The 21,630-nt window shown below is 39.4% G+C and overlaps 2 protein-coding genes across 5 annotated transcripts in view; both read right to left on the reverse strand.

Annotated features, from left to right (window-relative positions):
• LOC146501529 (scavenger receptor cysteine-rich domain-containing protein DMBT1-like) overlaps nt 1–2,996 on the reverse strand; it is a 47,260-nt gene extending 44,264 nt beyond the window's left edge. The window contains exons 1-4 of one of the 3 annotated variants that reach the window (XM_085132100.1): nt 2,902–2,970; nt 2,644–2,721; nt 2,335–2,361; nt 1,900–2,211 (exon numbers count right to left, since the gene is read on the reverse strand). In XM_085132100.1, coding sequence (XP_084988226.1) covers nt 1,900–2,211; nt 2,335–2,361; nt 2,644–2,695 — 391 coding nt within the window. In that variant the 5' untranslated portion in view covers nt 2,696–2,721; nt 2,902–2,970. Of the gene's footprint in view, nt 1–1,899; nt 2,212–2,334; nt 2,362–2,643 lie in introns of all 3 variants that reach the window. The other 2 variants (XM_085132102.1, XM_085132101.1) reach the window with 2 other exon arrangements.
• A 2,160-nt stretch (nt 2,997–5,156) lies between these two features.
• Nucleotides 5,157–21,195, reverse strand: sh3bgrl2 (SH3 domain binding glutamate-rich protein like 2). Of its 2 annotated transcripts, XM_085132114.1 has the most exons (4): nt 20,893–21,192; nt 16,805–16,990; nt 14,685–14,765; nt 5,157–13,983 (listed from the first exon to the last, which is right to left on the reverse strand). In XM_085132114.1, the coding sequence occupies exons 1-4, from the start codon at nt 20,935–20,937 to the stop codon at nt 13,969–13,971; spliced, it is 327 nt and encodes a 108-aa protein (XP_084988240.1). In that variant the 5' UTR covers nt 20,938–21,192; the 3' UTR covers nt 5,157–13,968. The 2 variants fall into 2 exon arrangements, with proteins under 2 accessions (XP_084988240.1, XP_084988239.1); XM_085132113.1 differs by lacking the exon at nt 5,157–13,983 and having other exon boundaries at nt 14,003–14,765; nt 20,893–21,195.
• Nucleotides 21,196–21,630: the final 435 nt, after the last annotated feature.

Consider the following 21,630-nt stretch of genomic DNA (forward strand, 5'->3'; position numbering starts at 1 on the left):
TGACAATGACTAATTAATATTAAAATCTGTAACATAATGAATTGTTTGGAGTTTAGTCTGTTACTGTTACTATTGCTTCTTGGAGCAACTGTGACCCACATAATTTCCTTAGGGATTAATGAAGTATTCTGATTCTGATTCTGATTGTTTCAGGATACATGACCTGCCATTATCCAATGACACATCTGCTTACCTATATCATCTGCTCGTTTCTATTTTTTCTAAACTGAGGACCTGATAGCTTTGAACTTTCTTGTCCATCTTCCATTGATTTTAATTTTGCACTCCAGTATGAACATAAGTCCCCCAACCCGAGAATCACCACAACATAACCTAATAGACCTACACCTTAGTTCACAGATTCACTTTATATAGGGTTTATTTCTGGGATTTCGCACAACCCAGATTCGCACAACCCCAATTCAAATCATGAATAGATAATGGGTTTGGATTTACATCATTATGAATGAAATGTGATCTATTTGGAAGCAGCCGGTCCCCCTCCCCTTTCCACGGGTTGTGTGTGAGACTTTAAATCATCAAAATATAAAATATAAATTTTAAATTGTTATTGATCCCTTTACCCCAGTGTATATTTATTTTCTTACTCTTCTTATATTTATTGTTTGTTTACTTGCACTGCTGTAAATGGAGCCTCATCGTCTCGTCTCTCTATATACTACATAGTTTGTTTTTATTTTGTTTTATTTTGCGAGTTGGTTATTAGACGCTGCTCCAGCCAGCCAGAAAATCCCCAGCCGCCCCGCCCTCTTCACCCTGTGCCGCAAGCAGCAGGCGCACCTCGCAAACGGCGCCCTTACTCTCAGCAAATGGGCGATAGAAAACCGATCGGTGCCCATGCCATCCCCAGTATGCGCTGGCATGACGCCGCGCAGCATGAGTACGAGCAATTTTTATTTATTTTTTATTTTTTTGCCGATAAACTGTTTACCTGTTTACCAGAGGTTTGTTTGTAGAGTTGTCATGGCGATGACTACCCTCAGGGATTTTGGGGGGTATACTGTAGGGCTGGGTATCGATTTCGATTTCTATAACCGATTCAGTTTGATTCAATTTTGACTCAGACAGTCAATTCTGATTATTTATCAGTACATATCCATATTTTATATCTATGTATAAAAGCAAAGTTGACAGTTGTGAGATTTCATTTCATCAGAGCACACAGCAGCTGCCTTTGTATCAAAGTAACTGAGCATAAAAGAGGCCTGTTTTTTAAAGTAGATTACCCCCTTAATCGTAGCACAGCAGCTGTGCAGTGAAACAAAAGTGAGTTAATGTTTTTCTCCTTAGAAATGTTTGAGTTCACAAAAAAGAGAGTTTACAATGCATTTAATGCATCAATGTATGTCTTCTGGGCATCAAGTGCACTTCACTGTCAGTTGAACTGTGAATTCTGGGATGTAAACAATGTGTTCGTTTGTTTTGCCCTCCTTTTTTGTATTTGTTTCTGGACAGGTCGCTACTGTTGTCTATACTGAATGAGTTAACTGATGGAATCAGTGAATGCATTTTGATATTTACTGCTGTCTCAGACCTTGAAAGACAGTTTTATTAGGCTGAGCTAGTGGAATAGTTAAACTTAAACATTTTCATTCAAAACTATAAAATTAAAATATGTTTCTCTGAGTATAGCCGGAGGGTTAAAAACCTACAAAATATATTTTCTGTGTCCTTTCTCATTCCCCATGACCGGGCCACATAAACATGTTGCATTCATTAAGATAATATTATACTAGACTGGCAAGGTTCTTAAAATGTGTGTATAAACAAAAAATAAATAAATAAATGAATACATATCTTACCCCTCCTTTGACAAAATGTGCATGGGGTACATGTAACGTACAAAAAAAAATATGTCAAAACATTATTTAGGCTTGCCTGAACAGACCACTCCTGCATCTTCACTATGGCCACAGTTATTTTGCCCAACTGGTCTGTGCTGACACTGAAGGATGGAAGACTCATGTCCAACACACTGTACATCATCCAACCAGATCTCATCCTTTCCACGTCCAAAGAAAGCACCATTTTTGGCCTCCATAGCTGTCCCACAGTTTAGCTCTCGACACACCACCTCAGCATTGGCAATGCTCCACTCATCATCACAGACAGTTCCCCAACTGTCTTGGTAGAAGACCTCCACTCTGCCAGAGCAACGCGAAGGTCCGACCAGCCTAATGTTTTCACATTCTGGATATAAGAAAAACAAAACCACAAAGGATGTTCAATGTTTTACTTAGACCTTAACAACATAAAGGCAGTTTTTTAATGGAGAAATCCAATTATCTTAATATTCATGGGTTATTTACTGACCTGTAAACTGCAGCAAACTCAACAGGCCTGCAGCAGAAATATATAGCAAAGTAGTCTGATTAAACCTGACAGTTAGGAGATGTGAACTTAGATACAAAACAAAACTCAACAGTCTACACTGTAGGCAGACCTATGATTTGTTAAATATATTATAAATATGGAAGACAAAAGGATCCTGGATAGTTTTAAACTGATCCACTGAACTGACTAAATAAACTCCCACTTCACACGCACAGTGGGACACACAACCAAACCATGTTTCCACTCAAGAAAAAATATGTCCACTGAGAAAAAACTCCAGTAACTCACCAAGTGACAAGTGAAAAATAAATTGTTGTTTTTCATCCAAAATGAGGATCATATTGTGTCTTCAGTGTTGGTCAAATGCTGTAAAACATAACAGTGAATTTGAAAAATGGCTTTACATCTCTCCGAACCCCCTGTCTTTAGAGAAGCTTTGTTTAGTCTTTTTGTTTTCACCAAAAGCTGATAATACAGTCCTCTTTAAATTCGCAACGACAAGATATCTTTTAAAAATGAAATCAGTATTTGTAATAAATTGCTCGCCCTAAGCATAAAACCCCAATGAACAAATTCCTTGTTATGAATCAAAATCTAGCTGGACTTGGATTACAAACTGGAGAGATATTGACATTTTGATCAATCATTAAAGACAAATCGATGAGTGGATTTTGTTTTTCACTAAAGCCTACATATACTATTTTTTTTAAACAGTTATCATATTCATCATAAAGAGAAACAACATTTTACATGATGTTGCAAAAGATAATGAAAGACAACAAGAACAAGAATGATAGTGCAGATCTCCACCAAGGTGGCTCATTCTCTGGCAGTTTTTACTTTGAAAGGAGTAGTATTTGTATAGCATATCTTATGTACAGTATATAAAATTTAAAAAAAACGTTGTTGCCTTTGTTCTTTTTAAACATGAGTAGTATGTTATGGAGCATAAACAATGCAAAGTGCAAGTTTTCATTATTTGCCCTGTTTGAAACTCATTTTAATATACTTACCATAATTTTGAAAATAAACGGTTGTCATTTTTTTATGTGAATATACTACATATGTAGCATTCATTTCATTGTTTATAAAATTTATTTAAATGTTTCTTTTTGTAAATGTTGCCAATAAAAACAACAAAATTATTTTTAATGAAATTTTTAACATTTTCTGACCTTGAAGAAGAGGTCAGAAAGAAGTAATGCGATGTTTTGAATCCTTATATATCATTCCCTATGTGCCTATATGTCGTCAGTACAAGCAATGGCATTAGGTAATTTGTTTTGAAGATCTCTATATACATTACTATAACTTGACCTTCAGAACAATCACTTGACCTTGAAGGAGAGATCAAAGGTCAAATGTGACCTCTTACTTCTGGTATTGGTACTTTTTGGTACTTTCTAAATGCTAACAATACACAGTTAAGTTTTTGTCAATAGCCATTCATTAGGTTAACCTTGAAGAACGTACTGAATGTAAGGTAAATTTATATTGATTGTTAAGATGACCCCACTTTACACCCCTACAAAATTGGCATAATTTATTCAAAACTTTGCAAGCTGTCATGTTTATAGATAGAATGAGACATACATAAACATGCACACATGCAACAGCTACCAAGAACATACCTCCTTTGGCAGAGGGAATTATTTACTCACAACAACATAGATAATTGGGAAATCAAGGTCAAAGGGATGTTTTTGTGGTTGCTTGTTGTGAAATATCAGTCAGTAAACTTAGCGACGGATCTACTTCTGTGCTAAACCTACTTGTAGTTATCATTCACATCAGCTTTAATTTCATTTTAAGGCCATTACTAATGCAGACTGCAGCCCCAAAACCTTCAGATGGCATCTGAGACTGAAGGGCTTCAAAAACAAAAAATGTCTTCAAAGGTATCATTTCCACGAAAGCCACAGAACTGACCATTTGGACTTCACAAGAGAGCACCAAACATGGGACAGCCCACACACCCACACCAGTAGCTACTCTTTGTTTCTCACCTCCCTCTGGAATACAAACTTGAAGTAATCAGGACCCTGGAACACCAGACATAAAATATTCCCTCTAGGCCAGAAGAGTTAGAAAGAAACTCAGAAGAATTATGACATCCTAGTGTACTTCAGATCGAGCCACACCCTCAGACAAAAACTGGTTCATCCCAAGGACAAAACTCACAAACAGTACAATATAGTGTATCCTGTGCAGTGCAGCGAAGAGTGCTCAGACCTCTAAATTGGAAAAACTCAACATTCCCACATGGCACAACATAGAAGAGCCACCTCAACAGGACAAGAAAGAGGAGTGAAAGATGCCATCAATGTACACTATGAACGACCATCCTTGAACAGAGGGGGTGGCTTACGCACCAATTGTCAACCACCTACAACACAGTTTTGAGATCCCTTCCCTGGTGGCGAGACAGATGAGTTACATGTGGTGAGACACATGATTAACAATGGGTTAACGACGCTCTTAAAGGACAACTTCCACTAGGGATTAAATACCTGGGACTCTCCACCATTTGTTTTTTTGTTTTGTTTTGGGTTTTTTTTGTTTGTTTTTTTGCCTGTCCCATTTGGTTCTTTAGCCGTCAGAATTGTTGTCTGAAGACCAACAAGGATACCCAATGGATTTATTTTGCCAAATAGATCATCATGGCATTGCTGTATTGGTCCATTTGATCGACCTTTGTTTTTATTATTTATTTTATTTTATTTTCAGTTGTTACAGACAGGACAGACATGAGTGAGGGATAGGAAAGGGAGAAAGAAAGAGGAAGGAAAAGAAAAACAGAAGGGGAGAGGGACAGTGAGAAAGGGGGGAAAAAAAATATCTCCGGGATCACCTGTTGAGAGAAAAAGAATAGAAAACAAGCAAAAAAAACCCAAAACAAAGCAACATACTATACACAACACCATCGCATTAATCTAGCTAAGTGTAAACAGCAGTAAATACTAAATATTGAATGTTGTTGTGCAGCACGCAGGACAGACAGCGCACAATGTGCTTTGAAGTAGCAGCCAAGAAAGGTGTGATTTAAGTCTATGAACAGTGAACACCCGTGTGCACACCTGTGTGGATCGGCGCGCTTGTATTCAAATGGTTTCCCCATGTAATGGTCTGCAAGAGGATGTAGAGAGCCATAGCCCTGTCCCCCAGGGCATGAAGCAGGCATGGAGGAGATCCAGGCCCCAGACATCCAGAGGCCCCAGAGTGCAAGAGCCCAAGGAGGACCACCGGAGGGGCATCCGTGCCACCTTCATGGGAAGGGCTGAGGATCCCCAGACGAGGGGTCACCCAGTAGCCACCGGGCAGAAGCTAGAGGGGGCTGCACCAGCGTACCCGCTGGCTCCGCCGGCAGCCAGCTGTGCCAGAGTGAACCGAGCCGCAGGCACAGAGGCCGGAGGCCCGAGGGCCCCCCGCGCCCCGGAAGAGGCCTGACCGAGCAGCAGGCGCCAGGCCCCGCCAAGTAGCCACCGGGAGTGAGCTGGCACATGACCTGAGCGCCCAGCCCCGGACACCAAGAACCAACAATGCACCGACCCCTGACGGCATCAGTCACCGGCAGGGAGTGTGGTGAGGGGAGATAGGCCTCCACACTTGGAGGGCCTGAGAGTTCCCAGAGAGGTGGAGTCTAAGACCCGACCTGACATATAGACACAGACAAACAGGCACACACAGACACAGACATGCATTCCCACCCTCATGCACACATATACAAACACTCAGCACTCACCCAACGTAGGAATAAACGTAAATGGACATGTACACACAATCACACTCCCCAAACATACTCTATACCCCGGGTCCAGGTATCCTCGCCCCCAGAGGGGGAAACGGCACCCAGACCCAAGAGATGTTACCCTTCCCTCCGGGGTGGAGGCAAGCAGACCGCCCCAGGCTCCGCAGCAGCAGGGAGGCCAATCGGACAGCCAGCATCTCTTCCCAGCCCCCCCGCCCCGATGGCTAGTAGAGAACGGGGGTGTGTTAAGACCCCATACCTCCCTCCTCCCGCTCAAGTGTAGTGTTGCTGCGTGTTGCTCTAAAGTGTATTTAAAACAAGGGAGAGCATAGTGCTGCTGCCAGAGAGCAGCAGGTGTTAGCACGGCCCCTCCCGAGAACCCTCAATGTCTACATGGATTTAAAATTGAGAGGTGGGCACCGGCGCCCACCATTTGTTTTAGAACTGAAGAAGCTTCTTGGATGAGAGGTGAAACACCTTCAAGAAACGTCCATTTTGTCTGCTGGTTAGTTGCACAGAGAGCACCATAAAGCACGAAAACTTAGCATAACTAGCATGCAGAAACTTTAAGCATGATGTGTAAGTTGTAGTTAATATAGCATTGAAATTCCAGACACCATTCATGATTATGTTAAATGTTAAAATCTCTGCTTTCCTCCAGAATGTGGCAGTTACCAGGCAGGCTGCAACCCAGCACAGGTCACAATTCTGATGCAGAGCTAACACTAAGCAACAGTTATAGATTCACACTTACATTAGCATCTATTTTAATTCAATTGACCAACGTCACTAACAGCATGTCTTTGGACTGTGGAAGGAAGACAGAGTTCCCAGAGGGAACCCACAAAGGCATGGCTGCCTGGCTCAGCTAGAGGTTTCTTCCTGTTAAAAGAAAGTTTTTCCTTTCCATTGTTGCCAAGTGTTAGCTCAAAGGGGGTCATGTGATTGTTGGGGGGTTCTCTGTATTACTGCAGGGTAACATCACACAGTTGCTACAAGTTTGTTGGCTGCAGAACCTTTTTTTTAAATTCATTTAAATGTGTGCATGTCTTCATCATTCTTATGTTCAGTTTGAACTTATGCAGTTTGTTCTGAACATACCTGGCTGCCTAGTGACAAAGTGAATGTATTTATAATGAAACTTGGGCAGGGTTCTGTCCTTTAATTAACCAGCAGGCAACACATGGCCGACCAAAGTGCTGTACAGCAGAAATATAAGAAGTACAACAAGAACAATAAATAAATAACAATAAAATAACAGTGTCAGTTACCCACTGAGTCAAAAGCCTGGGGGGGAAAAAAAGGTTTTAACCTGGATTTAAAGACTACTACTGAAGTAGATTGCCTAAAGTGACGAGGAAGATCATTCCAAAGCTTCTGGGCCACAATAGAGGACGCTCGGTCTCCTGTAAGTTTCAGCTGGGGTTGAGGGACTGAGAAGAACAGCTGCTCAGCTGACCGGAGTAAACGAGGGGGACACTGGGCTGCAGCAAATCGAAAAAATATACAGGCACAAGACCATCCAAGGTTCTAAAAGACAGTAAAAGGATTTTAAAATAGATCCTAAATTCAATGGAAGCCGGTGTAAGGAGGCCAGAACCAGAGTAATACGCTCAAATTTTCTTTTACCAGCTAAAACATTTCTTTATACATAGAAAAACTAAGATTTATTATTGAAACAGCACTTCTTTTTATTTTATAAAGAAATGTCAGGGCTAAAATATCTAATTAAACTTGTTTTCACTAACAGAAGGGGGACGTTTCACTGGTCCTACCCATTTAAGATAAAAGAGGGTTGTATGTGGCCCATTAAGTAAAATGAGTTTGACATTCTTGCATTCTTCCAATAACTTCAGTGCTGTATGTGCATAACATACAAATAGTTTTGTTTATTCTCTAATAGGCAATTGATTTAATCAATTGAGTTTACTAAAAGAAAGTGGAAAAAATTCTGCTAAAATGTGTTCATTTAAGTATTTTTTGATTAGCAAAATTGACTCAAATAGTTTTTCAGTTGTGATTTAATTTTCTGTCACTTGTCTAACAAACCAAGATGGACAGACAAATGGCAAAAAATTCACAGTGGTTAGCATTTTTGAGGATGGTTCTAACTTTGACTTCTTCCAGGGAAGTTATGTCTGCCTTTAGTGATAGGAAACTGGAGTTTAGTATCTTGAACTGGCTACATGAGAATAATGTAATAAGAAAATAATATATTTATCAGTCCTTTATTTATCCAGGTAAAAAAAAATCTCATAGAGATTTCTATGAGACCTGGCATATATAAAACTGTCTGTTCACTTAATTTAATATTATTTCTTACAAAGTCTCATTGCTTATTTAAAAAGAAAATCCTCTGAGAAGCTGTTTGGTTTATTTGTTAAAATCTTACATGCAGTGAAGATGTCCTTGTAATCAATCTTTCACTATAATGGGTCACAGCCACAAAGATTGTGGCTTCGTGGTCTAGGGTGTCCAAACGGAGCCAGACATTGTAAACAACGCAATTTTCTATTTCCAAATTTTATCATTGGGAGAATCGATCTAACATTAGAGAATACTGGCGTTTGAAAGGACAGGAGATTAAGCACATATTGCACATATTGACATCTGGGTAAATCATTATAGAATCTGAGATTCTCTGATGGGAAATTACCTCACAAACCTACCTGACACTAGCAGTATATTATCATGTTGTTGGCTCATATTTGTGCTAACATTAGCCTTTTGTTCTTCCTTAAAAAAGTACTTTATTGGAATACATAGTGGGAGTCACAATGACTTAATGAAATTGGAGAAACTGGTACCTTTGATGCTGTGAAATTAGGCCTACAAACATCCCTTCACCCGTGGACACAAATTTATACATTTCTGTTTTTAATTTAAGGCATTTTGACCATCTCTTTTACATATTTTATAGACAACACTGTATCGTCAACACGTTCAACGTCCAACTGTTCACGCTGCTTCAGCTTGAATTGTTCTGCCATTCTTCACAGGTCCACTAGTGGCCACTCCTGTTTCCCCACTGAAAAAAAGCCGGATAAACTTTCCCTCCACTACATTAGATACACCAGTTCAGCTTCTGGTCCATCCAAATGTCCAATCAGCCAATAACATGACAATATCTCAGTGCATTTAGGCATGTAGATAAGATAAAAGCAACAGAATGGGGAATGGGGAATGGATTAGCCATAGCCTGTGCTTTAAGGTAAGCCTTAAGATAGACACGAATGCCACTCCGTTTGCCCCGCATCCTATAGCGTTTCTTGTACAGGGTGGGTAAGGGCAGGCAGGATATCCTGGTGGAGGAGTCCAATCATGACAGGGTTGCGTCTCCCGGAGTCCAGCATGGATCCGAACCAGAGAAGCGAGAGAATCAAAGATTTAAAAGTGTTTGCCGGTCATAAGTAATTAGTGCATTGCTACCTGATGACCATATTACCAAGAGAATGAAGAGTACAATGCAAAAGTCAACAAAGAGGGGTCGAAAGGAGAGGCGAAGACGGCCTGCCGAGCACACTGGCGCCATCTTTGAATTACGCCTGAATATTAAAGCAAGGTTAAAACACATACATTGGACCATATAATTGCTAAGATATGTACACAGTAATGATTATTTCTTGGAAACTATCACTGTGTTTCACTTTTCTTTTTTTTTAATCTCTGGTCTCATGTGCACATCAATTTATCAGAAATATTTTCACACCCAGAATGAGAAAAATCAACTGACACACACACACACAGTTCTTGGAATTCCATTTGCCCTATAAAGCTCCGAAAACTCCTCGTCTTAATTCTTCCTTTCAAAAGCAAAGCCAGGGGAGTAATCCACAATCTCAAGATCTTCTATTTTTTGGCTTCCAAATGCAAATCCTTGTTCTACAAATGGCTTATTGAATGGCTTAGAGAGGCAGCTGCTGCTTCTCATTGGTTCATCTATTGATGGTGAGGACCCAGATGATCCCTTGAAGCTCTAATTTTTCACCCTGTTCGACCAGAATGATAATGTAAGTAAAAGCGGACACCTGATTAGTATGCTGTAATTACATTTAAAAAGAACACTCCATACTTCACTTCGAAAAACTTCATTTATATTGAGACTCGCTATTGTGAGTCAAATGCGGTGTTTTCAAGTTCAGACCCACTTCCCTCCAGGAAAACCAACATCGGCAGACTTTGCGAGCTGTAAGTACGACTGATAGTTCAATTTTTAATTCAGAAGCAATATCCCAAACTAACCTAACAAATGGAGGCTTTTGTCTTGCTTAAACTGATCTTTTTGAATTTTTAATCAAAGAACTAGGTCTAGGGTGTCCAAATGGAGCCAGACATTGTAAACAACGCAATTTTCTATTTCCAAATTTTATCATTGGGAGAATCGATCTAACATTAGAGAAAACTGGCGTTTGAAAGGACAGGAGGTTAAGCACATATTGCACATATTGACATCTGGGTAAATCATTACAGAATCTGAGATTCTCTGATGGGAAATTACCTCACAAACCTACCTGACAACACCGTGGGTGGTCTGAAAAACAAGCAGATCATGTCACAAACAGGATAATAGTCTAATAAGTAGAAAGGCGTGTATATACCAGGGTTACAACTACAACAGCAATTTCAGCACTAGCAGTATATTATCATGTTGTTGACTCATATTTGTGCTAACATTAGCCTTTTGTTCTTCCTTAAAAAAGTACTTTATTGTAATACATAGTGGGAGTCACAATGACTTAATGAAATTGGAGAAACTGGTACCTTTGATGCTGTGAAATTAGGCCTACAAACATCCCTTCACCCGTGGACACAAATTTATACATTTCTGTTTTTAATTTAAGGCATTTTGACCATCTCTTTTACATATTTTATAGACAACACTGTATCATCAACACGTTCAACGTCCAACTGTTCACCCTGCTTCAGCTTGAATTGTTCTGCCATTCTTCACAGGTCCACTAGTGGCCACTCCTGTTTCCCCACTGAAAAAAAGCCGGATAAACTTTCCCTCCACTACATTGGATATACCAGTTCAGCTTCTGGTCCATCCAAATGTCCAATCAGCCAATAACATGACAATATCTCAGTGCATTTAGGCATGTAGATAAGATAAAAGCAACAGAATGGGGAAGAAAGATGATTTAAAGGACTATAAATGTGGTATGGTTAATGGTGTCAGACAAGTTGGTTTTCTGGGAATTTTCTCACACAACCATCTCTAGAATTTCTGGAAAAAATATCCAGTGAGTGGTTGTTCTCTGCATGGATCCATTCTTGTATCAAGGCTGGTGCTGGTGGTGTAATCGTGTATGGGGTTTTCTGTAGTTAGCTTTGGGCCTCTGGGTGTCAATCAACAAATCTGCAGAACTGCGTGATGCTATCATGTCACATGTGCCAGAATCTCAGAGGAATGTTTCCAGCACATTGTTGAATCCTTGCTATGACAAATTTAGGCAGTTCTGAAGGCAAACAGGGTCCAACCTGGTGCTATCAAAGTGTGCCCAATAAAGTGGCCAGTGAGTGTATCATATAGCTGCTCCCCATTGGAAGTAATTCATTCTCTGCCTGAATTTGCAATATGTCATCTTATATTTCCATTAAGTTCCTGTTTGAGAAACCTTACAGGAAATGTATCTCTGATACCTATCAACAGAAAGCTGAATTCAAAGGGTAAATGGTAAATGGCCTGTATTTGTATAGCGCTTTTCTAGTCCCTAAGGACCCTAAAGCGCTTTACACATCCAGTCATCCACCCATCCACACACACATTCACACACTGGTGATGGCAAGCTACGTTGTAGCCACAGCCACCCTGGGGCGCACTGACAGAGGCGAGGCTGCCGGACACTGGCGCCACCGGGCCCTCTGACCACCACCAGTAGGCAACGGGTGAAGTGTCTTGCTCAAGGACACAACGACCGAGACTGTCCAAGCCGGGGCTCGAACCGGCAACCTTCCGATTACAAGGCGGAAGGTCGTTGTAATCGAAATGTCTTATCTTAACACAAGATAAGACATACAGAGCCATTGAAAATGGATTTTCTAAATGTTCTCTTCAGTTGTCAGTCTGCTATTCTCAGTTTGAGTTGCTTTTAAATCAATACTGACTCTATGGTAATTCTCTTATTTTAATTGTTTTAAATTCTAATAGAATAATAACATGCATATGAAAATCAGAGATGCAAATTAACTGACAACATCATAATCAGCATTGTTGTGCAAAATATGCTTTACAGTAATGTGTCACATGAGTACAAATCTAAAAAGCTTCTTACAAGCAGTCGCAGGGAAAGTTCAAACACAGTACATGCAGTGACTTTGTTATTTAACATATTCTTCGCAAAAATTTCTAAGTTTCACAATTTTCTTTCACATAAATCAGCAAAACGGGAATGTTGTGATTGTCATGAGTGATGAAAGTATATGTTCAAAGCCGTTTGACTGATATATGTGCAACTCAGACATCCTTTTACACACAATGGCACAACATTTAGGGGGAAAAAAATGGTGTGTCCGGTTTTTCCTTCATCTGTAAACCTAAAATCAGCTACCATCCAAATCCATCTGACTGGGGAGAGTCATGTAAATAATATAATCAACCTTGGTGTTGGGGAGCGGTAACATAGAATATAGATTAATGAATAGGAAAGGACAAAGAGCTGGACCTGATATGCTACATATATCAAATTTAAACACACAGAGGGTAGTTTGCTCACATTTCACATTTATAAATATAGAAAGAAGGGGAGGCACAGGTTGTCATTACAAATTCTCAAACTTTCACCAATAACTAGATGATCAATGATCAATCTTGTGTAGTAATAGGATGATACACACTGTCACGGCTCAGTTACTAGTAATTGTGTTTTAGCAATAGCAAAATTTGATTAAAGAACAGAATTAATCCAGATTGTGACACAGCTTAATTCTGTCTAATATGGACTTTAGTGTTAATAACTATTTTAAAAAATGCACTGGTGAGCCTTTGAACTGCAGATTAACAAAACCCACATCATCCTGCTGTAAATACTCACTAGCACCAAATGTTTATTAGTTAACAGCTTAAAAAAAGAACACGTACACTTGTACAACAACTGAAGACTGCTGGAGCTGAGCGTCACACAGTGTAGGGAGGTCACAAAGCACTGAGAAACTTGTCCTTTTGATTTTATTTATTTTTTAAACAATGCCAAGTAAAATAATACCAGGCAAATTATTTGCAGAAACTTTGGCAGTGGATTAATATAAGAGCAAGATCAAGGTGATTCAGCATAAAAATATTTAGAATTCTTATTAATTCTTAATATGCTTTATGATTCTTGGGTCTCATCTGCTACGTTGTCAGGTGCAGTCTTTTGTTTAGATGGCTACTATCACTCTCACAGGTACACACAGGCTTAGGTTGTTTCAGGTTGTCATTAACAGCTGCTGATTGAGACAGAAACACAAAGACACACTGCAGCGGTATATTCAGATGATCTGTTCTACACTGCTGCACATGATCTTTCCCTTCTCTACTCACTGCATTTAGGTTATCCAAAGGGCAGAAGCTGCTACATCGTCTAATAGCTCAGAATATTTGCTACTTTATTCTGAAACAGTGTTTGCCGCCACAGTGTGTTAAACAAAAAGGAAAGACAAACTGATTCATCAAGCTAATCTCCTGTGTCAGTGAGTAAGTCAGACACTTGGAAACTTGGTGATGGTCGAAAAGTGTTTAAGGAGTTTTTCAAGTCAGAAGAGGTCACACGAGGTAAGTCCACATGTAACAGCTTTTGGCAAAATGCTGTAAGGAGAAGTGTGGAAAAGGAGGCAGCAAGATCCAGGAAGAGATACTAATTCTGGACAAATACCAGCAGTCTGATCTATGACTCTGAATCCTGTTGGGGGGGGGGGGGGGGGGGGGGAGAGAGAGCACAATAGTCAGTTTGCTTAGTGTGAAAAAGTATTTCTTATATCTGCTGCACCAGTTTTTTTGTACTCCAAAACCAGACAAAAGAAACAAACAAAAAAAAAAACTGCTGGTCTAATCAAATCACTTCTAACTCAGTTATCCAATCAAGATCTAGGCGAGGAACAGAGATGGGTGTGACTTGGAGAAATCAAATATATGCTTTTTAGTGAGGTTTCAAAATAGGTCTCTTTCATATTTGATAAATAGGTCCTGTAATTCTGCATTCTTTCAAAAGAACCAGTATAGCTGGTCTTCTATGTAAAGACTGACTTTTCTTGCAACTCTTAGCACTAAAGCTAACTCTTTCTGAAGAAGCATCGGAACTATCATTACATAATAAATTCTAGGAGGATATCTAAGTGAAAGACATAAAAGATTAATATTAAGGAGAGGAGATATGCTCACCGAATCCACAACTACAGGATTTCATGATTTTTCTGAATTCTCTATTTTCAACTCCTCAAAAAAGCTGATGTGCATGAAATTAAAAGTATGTAGTACATAAGCGACAAACCAAAGTTTGCTGATGAAGCAGTAACACCGGGGGTTAAATGTGACTGGAAACCATGTCAGCGGTTTGAGTTACAGTCAGAACAATGTGCTTCGTGTGTATGCACATTCACTTACTTTAACAGAGGGTTGGGAACTGAGCCCAAGGAATGCAAATACAGTGTTGTTCTCTTTAGACAGGAAGAAGTCTTCATAGTCCTGTCGGAGGAGAGGAGAATGTTAGGTTTTGAGCAATTGGAAGATTGAAAGGTGGTTATACGCTTCCCTGAAAACCAGGCCTTCTGAGTCTCCTTTTAAAATATTTGTTTGACATTGTAGATCAGTGTTGAGAGTCTTGGCCAGTCAGAGTGATGTCAAGCAGAGCAGATAATCTGCCCCATCCGTGAAACCGGATTACGACAGGATTACAGAGCAGCCTGCAATCTCAATGGAGGACGTAAACTGGCAACTGATCAAAATCACCATCATGTAGATTGCTTAGATTGATATATTGACACACATCAGTGTAAACTAATGGCATACCCTTATAATTGGCAAAATCCATGCATCAAGCATTCTGTAAAATGTATACCTCAGCAGACATATATATTATATATATTAACGATTTGGTGGTATAAAAGTATGGTGACCCCTTTTTCTTTAAATTTTGTTTGTATGTTCTATAAACTTGGAAAAAGTACAAAATAAAAAGTAATTTAAAAAAAGTATGGTGAACCATAAATCATGATATGAACATTAATTTTGTGTTTGCTGATCCACGTAGAGTCAAGCTGTCCATGACTTATATAAAACAAGAATATTGTCTTATTCTTGAGGTTTCAGAATACAAGCCCACAAAGCATTGGTTGTCTCTGGCAAATGGTAAATTTAGCTAGTTCTCATTCTTTTCTGATTAGAGCCATTTCTCACTTAGAGCTAGGGAGCAGTACACACTGAACTGTGAAATCATTTGCTTTTGTTGGCAGTTGCTTGCTTCATTTATTATAAAAGGTTTCATCTGAAACTGAGTGCAGGAGAAAGATAAAGCCATGTGTTTTGGGTGATTCTGAGATATAAGCCAAAGCATTCAACTAGCCAAATTTCCCTTTTGATATTTCAGCTATTTTGAACTTTTGACTGTATTTTCACACGTTTTACAGCTTTTCCTAGTGATAAAAACCTAACCCCAAATGGCCATTCATACTACACAAAAGTAATTAAGTGACAGATTAACAGTTAAATGAGAGATTTCGCACAACCTGCTACAGAAATGTCTGCTTTCTAGTGTGGGTTCACTGTTAAAAATGAATTAATGAAAACTTTTTATTTTATAATTAAAGGGCACAATGAGCAATGAGCTACCTGAACCTATCATGTTGAACAACTCAGACGTACTGTTGAATTACACTTCTTTTTCTTATATTAAGACTAGGATTAGAAATTGAGAACCAGTTCATTTACCATACTGCTTCCCGGTAGTTCAATTCCTTGGAATTGCTAGTCTGCTTGCCTATTGATCCTGCTTATCGGTTCCACTTGCACTAACGCTACAATCCGCTGATTGCAGTTCACGTGTCGGAGGAAAATAGTGGCGCAGTCTACAGTTTGAATATGGACGTTACCTTAATTTTATTCCATAAAAAGATGTGATGGTAAAATGGAAATTGTGTCCAAGACAGCAAAACTGCATTATGCTGCTAACACTGATATCAATAACGCAATTGGATTCAATTCCCCTCCCTAATTAAGACATGGTTAAATGTCTTTACACGGACAGAAAGGAGAGTTTCACTGATCTGGCCCACAATGTAATAAGAGTTGACATCCCTGTTTTACAGCAGCCTTGCGGGAGACAATAGTGTAGATAGAGGGCAACAGTCCTCTAAGCTTTGTAGTGCAGATTTTCTTTCATTTGCTTTTAACCTGGAACAACTCACCCACCACCACAACCTTCAAAGTACAAGGTCAAGGCATAATTTCAAGGCTTAAGCTGGAGATCATTATTGTCATAGATTAATCCATACTGCATTATGCAAGTATGCCTCTGGGGGCAGAGGGCAGTTTTTAGGTGATTCCAGCGAAATCAGTAGCTATCTAACCAAGATAAGTCATCATCAGACCATAGCCAATGTTTATCAGATACAACAGGAAAAAAACATACAACTGAGAGTCTTGTTAAACACTGGAATGGAAGATGTGGTCAAAATATATGTGGTTATAAAAAATGTGATAAACATAACCCCATCGCCACCACGTACACCACAGTAGCGATCATCGTTGAAAATCTGTGGAGGCAGCGGGTTGCCCTTCTCTGGTTGCTTATCCCTGGGGATGTTGCGGTACATCCAGAGCCGTTGCTCCTCCAGCATTGTAATGTCTACTTCCTGGAAGTCGATTCGGTTGGCCTCCAGGAAACCAACTACTGCCTGCTGCTGTTTCTTTACCTAGATGGCAATTGATAAAAAGAAAGAAAAGGGAAGAGAAAGATAGAAAAATTCTTAAAAGAATCCAAAAAAGAGAAGTGACAAGAATAGAGGATTTTATAAAACCAAAAAGCTCAAGCTCAACTACACTACTTTCCCTCTGTCATGGTTAAAATGCTCCATATGTGTGTTGTTAAGTACAGTTAGAAATGGTCGTTTCTATGTGTGTGTTTCATATCCATTGCCTCTGTGCACTGGCACCTGGCTAAGCAGTCAGGTATTTAATGCAGCCCTGAAATGACAAATGGTAAACTGACACCAGTGTGTGAGTGGAGCGCTCTCTGCCCCTCTCTCTCTCTTACACACACACACACACACACACACACACACACAGGGAGTACAGTGTACGCATTAACTGAAGATCAACTCTGTTGGTAATAAGCAGGATTATTGATTAGATTAGTAAAGGGCGTTGCATTTGAAATCCAATACTCAACATCCTTTTCTACTGTACGTCTTGTCTTATATCAATACGATTGCCAAATTACAAGATTTGGATTTAAGGATAATTATTCATCAATTAACCTATCAGTTACAATCATTATTATTCCATTATTAAAGTAACAAATCGGAATATTTCTCATCATTTCGACACGACTCAATCATTACTGCAACCGATAGTACAGAAAGTATGTTCGCCTGTTTAACTGTGGAAGTACATTTAAAGAGACACTTACTTTATAGGCAAGCTACAACTACAGCTGTATGCAGGACTTTACCCCATTCTTAAAAGTGCCCTATGGATCAAACTTTTTCAGCTGTGGTCTAGGATGGACGCAACTACTCCCTATAGTAGTGACCCAAGTACTCTGGGACAGAGTGTGTTTGTGAATTGTGGGAAAGAAAAGTCCAAGGATATTTTTAGAAGACAGAACACTCCCACGCTTGGTCATAAACGCACTTTAGATGCACGGTCCAAATGTCTCAGACCTGCAACTGTTGGCGAGTGTTTGTCTCTTTGTCCTCCAATCCTTTATGGATGGCCTTTTCTTGTTTCAGAATATGCAATCATTCAGAGTTTGAAGTCGTTTGGGTAGCAACATCAATCGTAATGTAATACTAAATTCTATTTGCCACTTCCAATTTGTTTATACATTCATGCAGGCCATTGTTGTTTATGCAAGCATAACAATGGACTGCATGCTTGAGCACTCATTATCATCATAAAAACAGATTAATTAAAACAATTTGGGCAGAAGACACCCCCCCCCCCCCTCAAAAAAACCCCAAAAAAAACAAAACGATGAATTGGCTTTCTTGTGACCAAATGTACCATCAATTATCCATTTCCTTATTTTTTCCCCCAAAAAATCTGTCTTAATGCAAAATATTTTTGCTGTGTTTTTACATTTACTCAACATTAAGGAGCCACAATGATCCTTTTGTTCCAACTTAAAAGACAGCAAGGGATTGTTCCGCTCACTTGGTCAAAAAACACACACCCAAACAAAGATTCAAGTCATCTATTGTCTCGCTCTAAAAGCTCCTCTGTGTGTGGTCATAAAACAGCTTTATCTGGACCGATAAGATACTTATAGGACAGTAAATGATGGTTACTGACAATCTTTAAAGAGACAAATTTGGGGTTTTTTTTGTCCAGGTCACAGGTTTAACCTTCACTTCACTTTTACTCCTAAAAGCATACAGTTTGTCACAGTGCTAGTAAACAGCACGGCATATATGAGACGGTTGGTCGTCCTTTGAGGTGAAAGACAGGCAGCGTGGGCCTAAATAATGAAAGAGGTGCCCCCTGTGAGTGCGAGCGAAAGAGTGCATCAGTGGAATGGGTGAGTTCAGATTTTGTGTCCGTGTGTGCGTGCATACATGTAGGATTTAAGACAAACAATCAAGCACACAAGAGTAAACGCGCTGTGTTTGAGAGGACTTAATGAAACATGGGGATTAGTTTAAGAGAGAATTAATCCTTCAGTCACAAACAGGGAATATAAATGACGTGTGATGGAAAAGCACTGCTACTGATAATTAATTACACCTATGTTGGGGATTGGAAATTTTTTAAATTCTAAAAAACATGCATGTTTTAGGTTTTTTGTTTCTGGTTAAGATAAAGATCAGAAGGTTATGTGCATTTTTTTTACCTTCACACTATGCCTAAAATCATGTGGCACACAATGATTTTTCCTAAGAGAATGGTTGCCCATGCGAGCCCAAAGCCAACATTTCAACAGTTATTAGGCCACATAATGCAAAGAGTTTTAATTAATAGAAACTATGATCATAGTAGGTCATTTGGGTGATACTTAACACATAACACATCTACTAAAGAGTGGGGGGATAACCTGATTTACATCTCATTCATTCTGTGCTCATTAGATTCCGCCCCACTAATTTGCTGAGATTAAACCGTGAGCTGCACCCCCCACCCAATGAGGACACACACACAGTTTTTCCTAATTTGCAGCATTTGTATTTTGCATTCTCCAGATTTATTAAAACTGCAGCTTTTCATGTCATCTTCTACCATCTCCATCTTTCATTGCCATTATCTACTATATTTTTCCAGCACACGCACACGCCTCACCTTTCATCTTTATTCAATCACATGTAACTCAATTGAAGAGCATTCAAAGTGGATTACATTCACATGAGCTCAATACTGGTTCAATGGTGGACTTATTCCACCGAGCATGGCTCTTTCTTGTCTCTGGGGGAGAAAAAAAAAGGGCGTCTGTCTGTTTTGAATGTATGTGTCATAGGGTTAAAAATAACTCCTTTGTAAACTCTCAAAGATTGGCCTGCCCTCTTCAAGAGACGAAGCATGATAACATAAATATTACTCATTTGTCCCATTACCTAACTCTTTTAGCATTCTTGCAGGAGTGTTGTGTGATGGTTTTTCTGCCCACGCTCAATATCAGCTGGACTTTCTCTATGGCAGGCAACTGCAGTTTGCCAAAAGGGGCAGCAGGACTGCAGCTGCATCTGGTTCATCTGATTGTGCACTACATTACAGACTAATAAAAATCTGTGAAAACCTGTCAAATGTTAGAAACAAATCATTTTTACAATAGAAAGGAAAAAACCACAGAAAAAGTACTCCAACTAAACTTACACTGGACATGAACCACAGTTCAACATCTCACTGGGAAGAATCACTCTCTAGCTGCCAGCAGGTCTACTATTTGTTTATCCCATAAAAAACAGACTGTTCTTTGTGTTTATACATCAACCTGATCTGATAATAGTTTTAATATCCGCTCTAATATATTCTGGGATGCCACTTAATCACATGGACTTAAATGCCCTTTATATTTATGCTGGGTCAATCAGACAAAACTAGATATTTACAGGAATTTCTGAGGGTATAGTTAACGTAAGAATAAGAAGTAGGGTGTTTCTGTTATTTTGTCAGTACATTTAGAGGAAGCCTAACGGGATCATCATGCTTGTTTATGCCCACAGAAGAGACGGGGTTGTTTGTTTGAGCTTCGCTGTGTTCCTTAAACCTCATACGAGGCCACAAGCCAGACTAATTGTAATACAATTGAGATGCAAGTGCATATACAGTGCTTTTAGAGAATTAAAAATGAATAAATAAATAAATAAGTAAGTAAATAAAGCTTTTAACAGGATCTGTCCACAGCACAGACGAAGACTTCAAAGTCCACCTAACCAGAAATGCGCGCCTTAGCTACCGAGCAGCCTTCTCACCTGTCTAAATGATGCCGACTGATTTCAGTGCCTGTCTGCAGTGGCTGAGCGCGAACAAGCGCACTCGTAGTCCCATTACATAATTGAGTTCAGCCGATAAAGTGGCAGTGAAGATTTACGCACGGCGTTTCTGAATGCACTGTTTCCAAGCACCTGTCAACAAGTTCTGTGGCACATTAGCAAACACTCACCGCGAGAGAGCCAGTTGAGGAGGCGACGTAAACCTTGATGACCATTTTAATCCCGAATTACTGTCAGACGATCAGCAAAACAGTTTGGTGGCAGCGAGCCTCGTTTATTGCCACCCTTCAAAAAAAAAAGAAAAGAAAAGAAAAACGCTAAATTTGTGAAAACTATGAAAATGTGCTTTAGATGAGCAAAGACACCAAGCTCCAATATTCAAACTGAGCCATCACAATAACACAGCGTGCGCTTCTGCTGACTGTTACACCCACACCGCTCACAGCTCAGCTCAACGCACGTCATTACATTAAAAGGAATATATAAACAACATCCATTTCCGGTCTCACTTTCAAATTAAAACAACCATGTCGTTAAGTTACTGAAGTTAATACCGAAGTATTTTTGTGCCTGATTTGTATATCTTTTGTAAGTATACTCCCGAGTCATATTCAGGTGGATCCACCATAAAAGAAATTTATTATTTTATAAAGGTCAGCACTTTTCTGGTGAAGACGTTGCTTTTATGGATCAAGTATATTTTATGAGCATTTCCATTTTAAAACCATTTTTATGCAGCTATAGGCCCAAATACTCCAAATGCAAATAATATTGTGTTAATTAAGAGAATTGTTGATTAAATTAGGCGTGTTTTGTGCTTTTGTTGTCTGGTATGCACGCACCTGCAAGCAGGGACGTGCAGAGAGGTTTAAAGGGGCGGGTGCTCAAAGTTAAAAAGGGGCACATTG

This window comes from Neolamprologus multifasciatus, chromosome 15, assembly GCF_963576455.1.
Source record: "Neolamprologus multifasciatus chromosome 15, fNeoMul1.2, whole genome shotgun sequence".
In the NCBI taxonomy this organism is placed as follows: domain Eukaryota; kingdom Metazoa; phylum Chordata; class Actinopteri; order Cichliformes; family Cichlidae; genus Neolamprologus; species Neolamprologus multifasciatus.

Bases quoted from the DNA above. Each gene is read 5' to 3' on its own strand.
- sh3bgrl2 (XM_085132113.1), bottom strand. From the start codon at position 20,937: ATGGTCATCAAGGTTTACGTCGCCTCCTCAACTGGCTCTCTCGCG. The intron at 16,991-20,892 runs GTGAGTGTTTGC...ATTGCCATCTAG, and splicing joins CCTCAACTGGCTCTCTCGCG to GTAAAGAAACAGCAGCAGGC. The intron at 14,766-16,804 runs GTACGTGGTGGC...CTCCTCCGACAG, and splicing joins ACGATGATCGCTACTGTGGT to GACTATGAAGACTTCTTCCT.